At 51.4% G+C, this 15270-nt stretch overlaps 1 protein-coding gene across 3 annotated transcripts in view; it reads right to left on the reverse strand.

The window, feature by feature from the left end:
- Positions 1-3129: 3129 nt before the first annotated feature.
- Positions 3130-15270, reverse strand: part of LOC147086771 (uncharacterized) — a 518811-nt gene continuing 506670 nt past the window's right edge. The window contains exons 1-5 of one of the 3 annotated variants that reach the window (XM_085978965.1): positions 9156-9237; positions 6905-7033; positions 6348-6437; positions 4753-4820; positions 3130-3727 (exon numbers count right to left, since the gene is read on the reverse strand). In XM_085978965.1, coding sequence (XP_085835091.1) covers positions 3548-3727; positions 4753-4820; positions 6348-6437; positions 6905-6986 — 420 coding nt within the window. In that variant the 5' untranslated portion in view covers positions 6987-7033; positions 9156-9237 and the 3' untranslated portion in view covers positions 3130-3547. The other 2 variants (XM_085978966.1, XM_085978968.1) reach the window with 2 other exon arrangements.

The following is a 15270-nucleotide window of genomic DNA, read 5'->3' on the forward strand; positions in this document are numbered from 1 at the left end:
ATGGGACAGTGTAGAGGGAGCTTTACTCTGTATCTAACCAGTGCTGCACCTGCCCTGGGATTGTTTGATGGGATAGTGTAGAGGGAGCTTTACTCTGTATCTAACCCGTGCTGTACCTGCCCTGGGACTGTTTGATGGGACAGTGTAGAGGGAGCTTTACTCTGTATCTAACCCGTGCTGTACCTGCCCTGGGACTGTTTGATGGGACAGTGTAGAGGGAGCTTTACTCTGTATCTAACCCGTGCTGTACCTGCCCTGGGACTGTTTGATGGGACAGTGTAGAGGGAGCTTTACTCTGTATCTAACCCGTGCTGTACCTGCCCTGGGACTGTTTGATGGGACAGTGTAGAGGGAGCTTTACTCTGTATCTAACCCGTGCTGTACCTGCCCTGGGACTGTTTGATGGGACAGTGTAGAGGGGAGCTTTACTCTGTATCTAACCCGTGCTCTACCTGCCCTGGGAGTGTTTGATGGGGACAGTGTAGAAAGAGCTTTACTCTGTATCTAACCTGTGCTGTACCTGCCCTGGGATTGTTTGATGGGACAGTGTAGAGGGAGCTTTACTCTGTATCTAACCCGTGCTGTACCTGCCCTGGGAGTGTTTGATGGGACAGTGTAGAGGGAGCTTTACTCTGTATCTAACCCGTGCTGTACCTGCCCTGGGAGTGTTTGATGGGACAGTGTAGAGGGAGCTTTACTCTGTATCTAACCCGTGCTGTACCTGCCCTGGAGTGTTTGATGGGACAGTGTAGAGGGAGCTTTACTCTGTATCTAACCCGTGCTGTACCTGCCCTGGGAGTGTTTGATGGGACAGTGTAGAGGGAGCTTTACTCTGTATCTAACCCCGTGCTGTTCCTGCCCTGGGAGTGTTTGATGGGACAGTGTAGAGGGAGCTTTACTCTGTATCTAACCCGTGCTGTACCTGCCCTGGGAGTGTTTGATGGGACAGTGTAGAGGGAGCTTTACTCTGTATCGAACCCGTGCTCTACCTGCCCTGGGAGTGTTTGATGGGACAGTGTAGAGGGAGCTTTACTCTGTATCTAACCCGTGCTGTACCTGCCCTGGGAGTGTTTGATGGGACAGTGTAGAGGGAGCCCCGTGCTGTTCCTGCCCTGGGAGTGTTTGATGGGACAGTGTAGAGAGATTTACTCTGTATCTAACCTGTGCTGTACCTGCCCTGGGAGTGTTTGATGGGACAGTGTAGAGAGATTTACTCTGTATCTAACCTGTGCTGTACCTGCCCTGGGAGTGTTTGATGGGACAGTGTAGAGAGATTTACTCTGTATCTAACCTGTGCTGTACCTGCCCTGGGAGTGTTTGATGGGACAGTGTAGAGAGATTTACTCTGTATCTAACCCGTGCTGCACTTGCCCTGGGAGTGTTTGATGGGACAGTGTAGAGAGATTTACTCTGTATCTAACCTGTGCTGTACCTGCCCTGGGAGTGTTTGGTGGGGACAGTGTCGGGGGAGTGCCCTGTGTCACTAACTGTATCTGTGCTGATGCTAATCCCAATTCTGCTCCCTTTCACTCTCCCTCAGTGAATTGTAAGAATGATTAAAGGACAATAAAGCTCTCTTTCCCTGCAGTGTTGACTCCATTGATTGTACAGACTGAGATCGGGGGTCGGCGAGATGAGGTGACCTCGGCCGCGACCTTCGCTGGGAATTCCGTAGACGTCCCCGCTACCCGTCGCCCCGCTGCGGCCAGTCACGCCTGTTTACGTTAGACCAGCCAATTGGGAGAGTCCCCGCGGCAGATGCGTCTGAACACCCTGTGGGTCGTCTCCGTTCCCCGTCCCCACCAGGGACGGGCTCTCGCCGGGGCCCCGCTGCCTTGGGCTGACCGTGGGGCCCACAAACACAGCGGGAAAGGCCCAAGGCTGCATTCCCGGCCTGTTGACCCTCCCCCTCCCCCCACACACACACACACAGCAGGAAAGGCCCAAGGCTGCATTCCTGGCCTGTGCCCCACACACAGCAGGAAAGGCCCAAGGCTCCATCCATGGCCTGTGCCCCACACACAGCGGGAAAGGCCCAAGGCTCCATTCCTGGCCTGTGCCCCACACACAGCGGGAAAGGCCCAAGGCTCCATTCCTGGCCTGTGCCCCACACACAGCGGGAAAGGCCCAAGGCTCCATTCATGGCCTGTGCCCCACACACAGCGGGAAAGGCCCAAGGCTCCATTCCCAGCCTGTGCCCCCCACACTCACACAGCAGGAAAGGCCCAAGGCTCCATTCCCGGCCTGTGTCCCCCACACACACAGCAGGAAAGGCCCAAGGCTCCATTCCCGGCCTGTGTCCCCCACACACAGCAGGAAAGGCCCAAGGCTCCATTCCCGGCCTGTGTCTCCCCCCTACACACAGCAGGAAAGGCCCAAGGCTTCATTCCCGGCCTGTGCCCCCCACACACAGCAGGAAAGGCCCAAGGCTCCATTCCCGGCCTGTGTCTCCCCCCTACACACAGCAGGAAAGGCCCAAGGCTTCATTCCCGGCCTGTGCCCCCCACACACAGCAGGAAAGGCCCAAGGCTCCATTGATGGCCTGTGCCCCACACACAGCAGGAAAGGCCCAAGGCTCCATTCCCGGCCTGTGTCCCCCACACACACGCTGGGAAAGGCCCAAGGCTCCAGCCCCGGCCTGTGCCTCCACCACACACACACAGCGGGAAAGGCCCAGGCTCCATTCCCGGCCTGTGCCCCCCACACACACGCTGGGAAAGGCCCAAGGCTCCAGCCCCGGCCTGTGCCTCCACCACACACACACAGCGGGAAAGGCCCAGGCTCCATTCCCGGCCTGTGCCCCCCACACACACGCTGGGAAAGGCCCAAGGCTCCAGCCCCGGCCTGTGCCTCCACCACACACACACAGCGGGAAAGGCCCAGGCTCCATTCCCGGCCTGTGCCCCCCCACACACACGCTGGGAAAGGCCCAAGGCTCCAGCCCCGGCCTGTGCCTCCAGCACACACACACAGCGGGAAAGGCCCAAGGCTCCATTCTCGGCCTGTGCTGAGTTAGCCTGATCTCACCCAGTGTGGTACTGAGCCCCACAGTATGGCGGGCGGGGGCCAGTTCTTCCCCACCACCCTCCCGGGCCGAGCGGAGGGGGAAGGAAGTGAAACCAAACAACATTGCCAGAGGAGGGTTTTAGCGTTTTATTTTTATGATCGATCAGAGACAAAAAACGTCCGAATCCTGGCTGTGAGACACCCGAACCTTGACCCTCGCCCTAATGGAGAGGCCCTCTCGGACGGGGCGTAAAAGATCCCACGGCCCAATCTTTATGCCTCAAGCAACATCACTAAAAAAAAAACCCAGACAATCTGGCCATTTATCACATTGCTGTTTGTGGGAGCTTGCTGTGCGCAAATTGGCGTTTCGTGCATTACAACAGTGACCACACTTCCAGAGGGGAAAAATAATCTTCGGGACGTCTTGAAGGTGGTGAGAGGCGCTGGAGCTCTGCCGCCGGTTTAAACCTTCCCTCCTCGCAGCTCCGCGATTCTGTCTCTCCGTTGCGGGTCCGGCGTGGGCGGAATCAAACCAGCTTCAGACGGCGCCTCCGTCGATCGACCTGACCGGCGAGTCCTCGCCCTGCTGCATCCGCCAGTACCCGTAGAACAGGAGCCCGGTGACCAGGGCGAAGAGCAGCAGCTTCAGCCAGATCGGGATGCCGGGGTGGTCGGGTCCCTCGCTCCACGACCCCCTCCTCTCCGTCTCCCGTTCCCGCTGGTGGAGAGAAAGAGAGAGAGAGAGAGACAGAAGAGAGGGAACAAGAAAGGAGAGTTGAGTCGAATCGGACGGGGCCACTACTAACCTCAGTGCCGCTGGCTTAGGGAAGGGGTGAAAATCAGCCCAGGGTTCCTGCTCCCGAACCCCGCCCAGTGACCCCCCAGCAGGGACGGACATCAGGGAGGCCAATAATGGGGTCCGCAGTGAAGCCCCAAACAGTCGAATATGCTGGTGGTACTCAACTGCCCTGAGCCGCTTGGTTGAGGCAGTGGAGGGTACTGAGCACCACACACACTGAACCCCAAATAAACACTGAACCCCCCACACCCACTGAACCCTAACTTGCTCTCGCTCACACACACAGACTCGCTCTCACAACCCTAACCCTAACCCCACACACACACTGAACCCCCGTTCCACACTGAACCCCACACACACACACTGAACCCCACACACACTGAACCCCACACACACACACTGAACCCCACACACACTGAACCCCACACACACTGAACCCCACACACACACTGAACCCCAAATAAACACTGAACCCCCCCACACCCACTGAACCCTAACTCGCTCTCGCTCACACACACAGACTCGCTCTCACAACCCTAACCCTAACCCCACACATACACTGAACCCCCGTTCCACACTGAACCCCACACACACACACTGAACCCCACACACACTGAACCCCACACACACACTGAACCCCACACACACACACTGAACCCCACACACACTGAACCCCACACACACACACTGAACCCCACACACACACTGAACCCCACACACACTGAACCCCACACACACTGAACCCCACACACACACACTGAACCCCACACACACTGAACCCCACACACACACTGAACCCCACACACACACTGAACCCCACACACACTGAACCCCACACACACACTGAACCCCTGCTCCACACTGAACCCCACACACACACACTGAACCCCACACACACTGAACCCCACACACACACTGAACCCCTGCTCCATTGCTCCACTTACCCGATGTCTCACTGCAGACTGCGAAGGAGTCGAGTACGTGGAGTAAACCTTTCTGGAGTAATCGTCATCTGTGGAAACGGAGAGAGACGGGAAGAGAGGCAGCTTAACATCGCAGGATGGCTAGAGAGAGGAACGCTGGAGGGAGCTCTACCTGCCCTGGGAGTGTTTGATGGGACAGTATAGAGGGAGCTTTACTCTGTATCTAACCCGTGCTGTACCTGCCCTGGGAGTGTTTGATGGGACAGTGTAGAGGGAGCTTTACTCTGTATCTAACCCGTGCTGTACCTGCCCTGGGAGTGTTTGATGGGGACAGTGTAGAGGGAGTTTTACTCTGTATCTAACCCGTGCTGTACCTGCTCTGGGAGTGTTTGATGGGGACAGTGTAGAGGGAGCTTTACTCTGTATCTAACTCGTGCTGTACCTGCTCTGGGAGTGTTTGATGGGACAGTGTAGAGGGAGCTTTACTCTGTATCTAACCCGTGCTGTACCTGCCCTGGGAGTGTTTGATGGGGACAGTGTAGAGGGAGCTTTACTCTGTATCTAACCCCGTGCTGTACCTGCCCTGGGAGTGTTTGATGGGACAATGTAGAGGGAGCTTTACTCTGTATCTAACCCGTGCTGTACCTGCTCTGGGAGTGTTTGATGGGGACAGTGTAGAGAGAGCTTTACTCTGTATCTAACCCGTGCTGTACCTGCTCTGGGAGTGTTTGATGGGGACAGTGTAGAGAGAGCTTTACTCTGTATCTAACCCCGTGCTGTACCTGCCCTGGGAGTGTTTGATGGGAGAGTGTAGAGGGAGCTTTACTCTGTATCTAACCCGTGCTGTACCTGCCCTGGGAGTGTTTGATGGGGACAGTGTAGAGGGAGCTTTACTCTGTATCTAACCCGTGCTGTACCTGCCCTGGGAGTGTTTGATGGGACAGTGTAGAGGGAGCTTTACTCTGTATCTAACCCGTGCTGTACCTGCCCTGGGAGTGTTTGATGGGGACAGTGTAGAGGGAGCTTTACTCTGTATCTAACCCGTGCTGTAGCTGCCCTGGGAGTGTTTGATGGGACAGTGTAGAGGGAGCTTTACTCTGTATCTAACCCGTGCTGTACCTGCCCTGGGAGTGTTTGATGGGGACAGTGTAGAGGGAGCTTTACTCTGTATCTAACCCGTGCTGTACCTGCCCTGGGAGTGTTTGATGGGGACAGTGTAGAGGGAATTTTACTCTGTATCTAACCCGTGCTGTACCTGCTCTGGGTGTGTTTGATGGGGACAGTGTAGAGGGAGCTTTACTCTGTATCTAACCCGTGGTGTACCTGCCCTGGGAGTGTTTGATGGGGACAGTGTAGAGGGAGCTTTACTCTGTATCTAACCCGTGCTGTACCTGCTCTGGGAGTGTTTGATGGGGACAGTGTAGAGGGAGCTTTACTCTGTATCTAACCCGTGCTGTACCTGCCCTGGGAGTGTTTGATGGGGACAGTGTAGAGGGAGTTTTACTCTGTATCTAACCCGTGCTGTACCTGCTCTGGGAGTGTTTGATGGGGACAGTGTAGAGGGAGCTTTACTCTGTATCTAACCCGTGCTGATGTTACTGATGGAAATCACACACCTTTCTCTTCCTCGGCGACCCCAGCAGGTGACCTCTGACCGGGGCCGAGGGCCTCCTGCAGTTTTTTCTCGTACAGGCGGCGGGTGGAAGCTGAAAAGCGGAAGACAGGGGAGTCAGCCTCGGGTTCCTGGTACAAAAGGGGAGAGCGTTTCATGTCGTCCCATTCCGCCCTGGTCCCGTCCTCAGTACGCATCTGTGTCACCGGAATGCGATCGGGGCTCCCACCGGCTCCGATACCTGCGGGGGCGCGGGGTTCAGCCCCCAGGACCGGCTCACCCATTGGGGAACGGTGTACGCCACACCCGGGCAATCAATTCCTTGCTGTCACCAATCCTTTACTGGTGACCTGCGGCCCTTTGAATGCTGCGGCCCTTTGAGTGCTGCAACCCTTTGTGTGCTGCGGCCCTTTGAGTGCTGCGGCTCTTTAAGTGCTGACTTCAGGTCAAGGTTGGGGACTCCTGCACCCCCAAATTCGGCGGGGCCACGACCCCTGACGCCACCTCCCCCACCCCACCCCTCTGCCCCGGACCCAGGCGGGGGTCGACACCGCTCCTTACCCACAACAGGGCCGTGAGGGATCCCGCAGGCGTTCAGCCGGGCGCTGAGATCCTCGTTGCTCAGACGCTTCAGCGCTTCCATTGCCAAGACCCCGGACGCAGCAGCTTGCGAAGGCAGTGGGAGGTCACCTGCAGAAGGAGGAGGCAGGAGGTCATTGCCCTGAGGAGTGCCTTTCGTTTCCACGTTTTGTCCGGTATCGCCCCGAATCGCAGCCCAGAGGGGGGTGAGGTCCGCTCGACCCGCCGCGGGGCAAGAGAAACATCAGAGAACCAGGGTGAAAGGGTCATCCCAGCAGACAATCCCAGCAGACAATCCCAGCACCCTGTTTATGTGATTGAGCAGCCCTCTCTCTCTCTCTGTCTCTCTCTGTCCCTCTCTCTCTCTCTCTCTCTCTCTCTCTATCCCGGGTCTCTCTCTCACACACCCTCTCTCTCTCTGTCTCTCTCTCTCTATCCCGGGTCTCTCTCTCACACACCCTCTCTCTCTCTCTCTATCCTGAGTCTCCCTCTCTCTCTCTGTCTCTCTCTGTCTCTCTCTATCCTGAGTCTCCATCTCTCCAATTCCAATTCCAATTAAAATGCTTTATTGGCATGAAAGTTTACAGAGAACCATATTGCCAAAGCTTACATAGCAAAAAGGTACAGTTTTCCTCTCTCTGTCTCTCTCTCTCTCTATCCTGAGTCTCCCTCTCTCTCTCTCGAGTCTCTCCCTCTCTCTCTCTGTCTCTCTCTCTCTCACTCTATCCTGAGTCTCCCTCTCTCTCTCTCTCTCTCTATCCTGAGTCTCTCCCTCTCTCTGTCTCTCTCTCTCTCTATCCTGAGTCTCCCTCTCTCTCTCTGTCTCTCTCTCTATCCTGAGTCTCCCTCTCTCTCTCTCTCTATCCTGAGTCTCTCCCTCTCTCTGTCTCTCTCTCTCTCACTCTATCCTGAGTCTCCCTCTCTCTATCCTGAGTCTCCCTCTCTCTCTGTCTCTCTCTCTCTCACACTCTCACACACTCTGTGTCTCTCTCTTTCGCTTTCTCTGTCTCTCCCTCACACTCTCTCTGTCTCTCTCTCTCTATCTATCCTGAGTCTCTCCCTCTCTCTGTCTCTCTCTCACTCTATCCTGAGTCTCTCTCTCTCTCTCTCTATCCTGAGTCTCTCCCTCTCTCTCTGTCTCTCTCTCTCTCTATCCTGAGTCTCCCTCTCTCTCTCTCTCTCTATCCTGAGTCTCTCCCTCTCTCCAATTCCAATTCCAATTCCAATTAAAATGCTTTATTGGCATGAAAGTTTACAGAGAACCATATTGCCAAAGCTTACATAGCAAAAAGGTACAGTTTTCCAACATTCTGTAGGTGTCAATCGATTTGACATTTGTTGGGTACATACAATATTACTTTTAAACAATATTAATTTTAAACAGTCTTACTTTTAAACAGTCCTCAGGGTGTCTCTCTCTCTCTATCTATCCTGAGTCTCTCCCTCTCTCTGTCTCTCTCTCACTCTATCCTGAGTCTCTCTCTCTCTCTATCCTGAGTCTCTCCCTCTCTCTCTGTCTCTCTCTCTCTCTATCCTGAGTCTCTCCCTCTCTCTCTGTCTCTCTCTCCCTCACTCTATCCTGAGTCTCCCTCCCTCTCTCTCTGTCTGTCTCTCTCTCTCACACACTCTCACACACTCTTGTGTCTCTTTCGCTTTCTCTCTGTCTCTCCCTCACACTCTCTCTCTGTCTCTCTCTGTCCCGGGTCTCTCTCTCACACACACTCTCTCTCTCTCTCGCTTTCTCTTTCACTCTATCCCGGGTCTCTCTCTCTCTCTCTGTCTTTCGCTTTCTCTCTATCCCGGGTCTCTCTCTCTCTCTGTCTTTCGCTTTCTCTTTCTCTCTATCCCGGGTCTCTCTCTCTCTCTGTCTTTCGCTTTCTCTCTATCCCGGGTCTCTCTCTCTGTCTGTCTTTCGCTTTCTCTTTCTCTCTATCCCGGGTCTCTCTCTCTCTCTCTGTCTTTCGCTTTCTCTCTATCCCGGGTCTCTCTCTCTGTCTGTCTTTCGCTTTCTCTTTCTCTCTATCCCGGGTCTCTCTCTCTCTCTCTGTCTTCCGCTTTCTCTTTCTCTCTATCCCGGGTCTCTCTCTCTCTCTCTGTCTTTCGCTTTCTCTTTCTCTCTATCCCGGGTCTCTCTCTCTGTCTGTCTTTCGCTTTCTCTTTCTCTCTATCCCGGGTCTCTCTCTCTGTCTGTCTTTCGCTTTCTCTTTCTCTCTATCCCGGCTCTGAAACTCACCAAGCGGTCGCTACGCAGGGAAAATTCGGAGCGGGGAGTGACCGGAAATCTGGACAGGATCCGGCCCGCCGGCAGAGAGAGAGAGAGACCCGGATAGAGAGAGAGAGAGAGACCCGGGATAGAGAGAGAGAGAGAGAGACCCGGGCTAGAGAGAGAGACCCGGGCTAGAGAGAGAGAGAGAGACCCGGGATAGAGAGAGAGAGAGAGAGACCCGGGCTAGAGAGAGAGAGAGAGACCCGGGATAGAGAGAGAGAGAGAGAGACCCGGGATAGAGAGAGAGAGACCCGGGATAGAGAGAGAGAGAGAGACCCGGGATAGAGAGAGATCGAGAGACCCAGGCTAGAGAGAGAGAGAGAGACCCGGGATAGAGAGAGAGAGAGACCCGGGATAGAGAGAGAGAGAGAGACCCGGGATAGAGAGAGAGAGAGACCCGGGATAGAGAGAGAGAGACCCGGGATAGAGAGAGAGAGAGAGACCCGGGATAGAGAGAGAGAGAGACCCGGGATAGAGAGAGAGAGAGACCCGGGATAGAGAGAGAGAGAGAGACCCGGGATAGAGAGAGAGAGAGACCCGGGATAGAGAGAGAGAGAGACCCGGGATAGAGAGAGAGAGAGACCCGGGATAGAGAGAGAGAGAGAGACCCGGGATAGAGAGAGAGAGAGACCCGGGATAGAGAGAGAGAGAGAGAGAGACCCGGGATAGAGAGAGATCGAGAGACCCAGGCTAGAGAGAGATCGAGAGACCCAGGCTAGAGAGAGAGAGAGAGACCCGGGATAGAGAGAGAGAGAGACCCGGGATAGAGAGAGAGAGAGAGACCCGGGATAGAGAGAGAGAGAGACCCGGGATAGAGAGAGAGAGAGAGACCCGGGATAGAGAGAGAGAGAGACCCGGGATAGAGAGAGAGAGAGAGACCCGGGATAGAGAGAGAGAGAGACCCGGGATAGAGAGAGAGAGAGAGAGAGACCCGGGATAGAGAGAGAGAGAGACCCGGGATAGAGAGAGAGAGAGAGAGCCGGGATAGAGAGAGAGAGAGAGCCGGGATAGAGAGAGAGAGAGACCCGGGATAGAGAGAGAGAGACCCGGGATAGAGAGAGAGAGACCCGGGAGAGAGAGAGAGACCCGGGATAGAGAGAGAGAGAGACCCGGGATAGAGAGAGAGACCCGGGATAGAGAGAGAGAGAGAGAGACCCAGGATAGAGAGAGAGAGACCCGGGATAGAGAGAGAGAGACCCGGGATAGAGAGAGAGAGAGACCCGGGATAGAGAGAGAGAGACCCGGGATAGAGAGAGAGACCCGGGATAGAGAGAGAGAGAGAGAGACCTGGGATAGAGAGAGAGAGAGAGAGACCCGGGATAGAGAGAGAGAGACCCAGGATAGAGAGAGAGAGAGAGACCCGGGATAGAGAGAGAGAGAGAGAGACCCGGGATAGAGAGAGAGAGACTCACATACTCCTCAACTCTTGGGTCTAGTGTGGTGGACTATACAATCACTGACCTGGACCCCTGCGATATCAACTCATTCACTGTCAGGCAGCAATCCCCCCTCTCAGACCATAACCAAATAAATATGTACCTTAAACTTTCTGCCCAAACTACAGACACAAAAAAAGAACCCAGTAAGCTCCATAAAATAAACCAGACATACAGATGGGCCCCAGACAGTGGAGAAAAATTCATCACAGCACTAAAGTCACCTGATCTCACAAGTAAAATATCAAAATTTAAAGAAAACCCATACGAGATCACCAGAGATGGTGTAAACATGGCCATAGAGGATATAAATATGATCTTCCATGAGGCAGCTGTAAAAGCCGACCTTGTGAAACAGAAGAGGAAGCGTCACAAAAGACAAAATAAAAATAAGAAATGGTTTGACCACGAATGCAAAAATGCCAGAAAAGACCTGAGAAAAATATCAAACCAAAAGCATCGCCAACCAAACAATCCGGACCTACGTACTAGATACAATGAAACCCTCAAAAGATATAAACACACCATTAGGAACAAAACACAAAACTATACCCACAAAATACTCGAAGAAATTGAAAACTCCACCAATCCAAAACAATTCTGGGAAATGTGGAATAACCTGAGTACAACACAATTGCAAGCATTACCAATCCAAGATGGCGACATCTGGAGAACACATTTTGAAAACCTCTACAAAGACATCCCAATAAACGAAACAAACCCAAGTCAACATCAGGTCACAGAAAAACTCCACACATTAGAAGCAACAATTAAAGACAACCAAAACCCTCTAGACTCCCCAATCACATGGAAAGAACTGGCCACAAAAACAAAATCTCTCCACCTAAAGAAAGCCTGTGGCCCAGACAACATCAAAAATGAAATGCTCAAGTTCAGCAATATGGAGATGCAGGGTGCGGTACTCAAATTATTCAACATCATATTACGTTCAGGCTGTTTTCCCGATATCTGGTGCCAAGGACTAATCTCCCCCATATATAAAAGCGGAAACAAATCAGACCCAAATAACTACCGCGGCATCTGTGTCAACAGTTGTCTAGGGAAGTTATTCTGCAGTATTCTAAACAGTAGATTACTTGATTTTCTTAACAAACATAATATCCTCAGAAAAAACCAAATAGGCTTTCTTCCAAAACACCGCACCGCCGACCATATCTATACCCTTCACACCCTCATTGAAAAACATATACATCAAACAAAAAATGGGAAAATATTCGCCTGTTTCATCGACTTCAAGAAAGCCTTTGACTCTATATGGCACGAAGGGCTCTATTATAAACTTCTTCAGTGTGGAATAGGGGGCAAAGTCTATGACCTTATTAAATCAATGTATCTGAAAAACAAATGCGGGGTCAAAATTGGAGACAAACGCACCGATTTCTTCACCCAGAGAAGAGGCGTCCGACAGGGCTGCAATTTGAGCCCGACCCTGTTCAACATATACATAAATGAATTAGCAGACATGCTGGAGCAAAGCGAGTCACCAGGTCTCCGTCTCCTTGATGGAGAAGTGAAATCCCTGTTCTATGCGGACGACCTGGTTCTGCTGTCTCCCACAGAACAGGGATTACAGCAACAACTAGACCTACTCGACAAATACTGCCAAAATTGGGCTCTAACAGTAAATCTAAAGAAAACCAACATCATGATTTTTCAAAAAAGGCCCAGATGTCAGGAAAACAAATACCAGTTTACCCTCAGTGATACCACTATAGGACACACTATGAGCTACACCTACCTTGGTCTAACTATTACAGCATCAGGGAGCTTCAGCATAGCAGTGAATGCACTAAAAGAAAAAGCCCGAAGAGCCCTATATGCAATAAAAAGAAAATTCTACAACATCCAAATCCCAATCAAAATCTGGCTCAAAATATTTGACAGCATAATCCTGCCCATTGCACTGTACGGTAGTGAAGTATGGGGCCCGCTAAATCACCAAAGCTACACTAAATGGGAAAAACACACAATAGAAGCCCTACATGCAGAATTCTGCCGAAGCATCCTTCGCACCCAAAGAAAAACGCCAACAAATGCATGCAGAGCCGAACTAGGCAGATATCCACTGATAATAAACATCCAAAAACGAGCACTAAACTTCCTAAATCACCTCAAATCTAGCTCCCCAGACACCCTTCATTTCAAAGCCTTTCAGACCCAAGAGCTAAACCCAGAAAAGAGTCCCCTGAGTCAGCTGCTACTGAAACTAAGTACTCAGCCGGACCCTGACCAGCCCCAGACCAACACAGCCGTCCAAACACCAATCCGAGTGAACCAAATCATTAAACAATGCAAAGAAACCTACCTGGAACATTGGAACAAAATAACCGAAAGCCAAAGCAGATTAGAATGTTACCGGGCCCTAAAAAGAGAATATAAACTGGCAGACTACCTCACGACCATCAGAGACACAAAACAGAGACAGACCCTCACCAGGTACAGACTAAGCGACCACCAACTGGAAATTGAAAAAGGCAGATACAAGAAATCCTGGCAGCCTAGAGAGAATAGAATATGCGATCAATGTCTGGCCGGCGAGGTTGAAACAGAAATGCATTTCCTCCTAAAATGCGAAAAATTCAACACATCAAGAAACATATTATTCAACAAGCTAAGCCAAACAACCCCAGATTTCAAGGAATTGGATGACCTGTCAAAATTGAGATTAGTCCTGGGAGAAGGAGACAGACCATACCTTGGGGCCAAATATGTAACAACATGTCACAACCTGAGGACTGTTTAAAAGTAAGACTGTTTAAAATTAATATTGAACGTACCAAATGAAGTAGAAAGACTGTTTAAAATTAATATTGTTTAAAAGTAATATTGTATGTACCCAACAAATGTCAAATCGATTGACACCTACAGAATGTTGGAAAACTGTACCTTTTTGCTATGTAAGCTTTGGCAATATGGTTCTCTGTAAACTTTCATGCCAATAAAGCATTTGAATTGGAATTGGAATTGGAGAGAGAGACCCGGGATAGAGAGAGAGAGAGAGACCCGGGATAGAGAGAGAGAGAGACCCGGGATAGAGAGAGAGAGAGACCCGGGATAGAGAGAGAGAGAGACCCGGGATAGAGAGAGAGAGAGAGAGAGAGACCCGGGATAGAGAGAGAAACAGTGAGAGTAACTACTAACAATAACCAGCCCCAGGACAGTGACAGCGTAACACAAAGAATTTGACCCAACACAATCGTCGCTAAGCAAAAGGAAAAATATCTGTCATATTGGACAGAAACAACAAAAACCCAAAGCAAACTCAATTGCTACTTGGCCCTAAACAGACAATACAACATGGCTGATTACCTGACCATGGTAAAGGATAGCAAACTGAGAAAAACCTTCACAATGTACAGACTTAGTGAACATAGCCTGGCGATCGAAAAAGGTAGACACAGGCAGACCCGGCTACCAAGAGAGGACAGGATATGCTCTCACTGCAGTCAGGGAGTGGTGGAGACAGAGATGCACTTCCTCACAGCTTGTAGAAAATATCAGGGCATAAGGGAGAATTTCTACCCAAAATTCACAAGAATATGCCTGGAATTCAGAAATTTGAATGACGACCAAAAACTCCCATACCTACTAGGGGAAGAGAGAAATTGTGTAACCTTAGCGGCACACTATGTTACAGCTTGCCATAAACAGAGGGACAACCACTAAATATAAGAAAAGAGTATATACAAATTATATGAATGTATATTTATACACTCAGGGATATATCTGTTTATACACTGTATGGCTAGATCTGTATTTTTGTGAACAAACATGAATGTTTTTCGATGCTTTGGCAACATAAGATGTACCTTGTCATGCCAATAAAGCGATTTGAATTGAATTGAATTGAATTGAAGTTGGAGAGAGAGACCCGGGATAGAGGGAGAGAGAGACCCGGGATAGAGAGAGAGAGAGACCCGGGATAGAGAGAGAGAGAGACCCAGGATAGAGAGAGAGAGAGACCCGGGATAGAGAGAGAGAGAGACCCGGGATAGAGAGAGAAACAGTGAGAGTGAGAGAAAGAGAGACAGACAGAGTAAGAGAGAGACAGACAGACAGCGAGAAACAATTAGAGAGAGAGAGATTGGGAGAGACAGAGAAAGGGACAGAGACAGAGAGAGAGACAGAGAGAGAGAGAGAGAGTCAGAGAGTCAGAGAGACAGAGAGAGAGAGGCAGAGAAAGAGAGACAGAGACAGAGAGAGAGAGACAGAGAGAGAGAGACAGACAGAGAGAGAGAGAGACAGAGAGAGAGAGACAGAGAGAGAGAGAGAGAGACAGAGAGAGAGACAGAGAGAGAGAGGCAGAGAAAGAGAGAGAGAGACAGAGAGAGACAGAGACAAAGAGAGAGAGACAGAGAGAGAGAGAGAGAGACAGAGAGAGACAGAGAGAGAGACAGAGAGTGAGAGACAGAGAGAGAGAGAGAGAGACAAAGACAGAGAGAGAGACAGAGAGAGAGAGAGACAGAGAGAGAGAGACAGAGAGAGACAGGCAGAGATGGAGGGAAGGAGAGAAAGGGAGGGAGAGTGGGGACGGTAGGAGGGGCAGCGAGGTGGAGGGAGGAAGGTGGAGACTCCGGGTATTTATTGAATTAATTGGGTTAAAATTTATGAATAAACAAAGTGAG

This window comes from Somniosus microcephalus, unplaced genomic scaffold, assembly GCF_052327205.1.
Source record: "Somniosus microcephalus isolate GS21.2 unplaced genomic scaffold, FLI_Smic_1.0 unresolved_chr7, whole genome shotgun sequence".
NCBI classification, from domain to species: domain Eukaryota; kingdom Metazoa; phylum Chordata; class Chondrichthyes; order Squaliformes; family Somniosidae; genus Somniosus; species Somniosus microcephalus.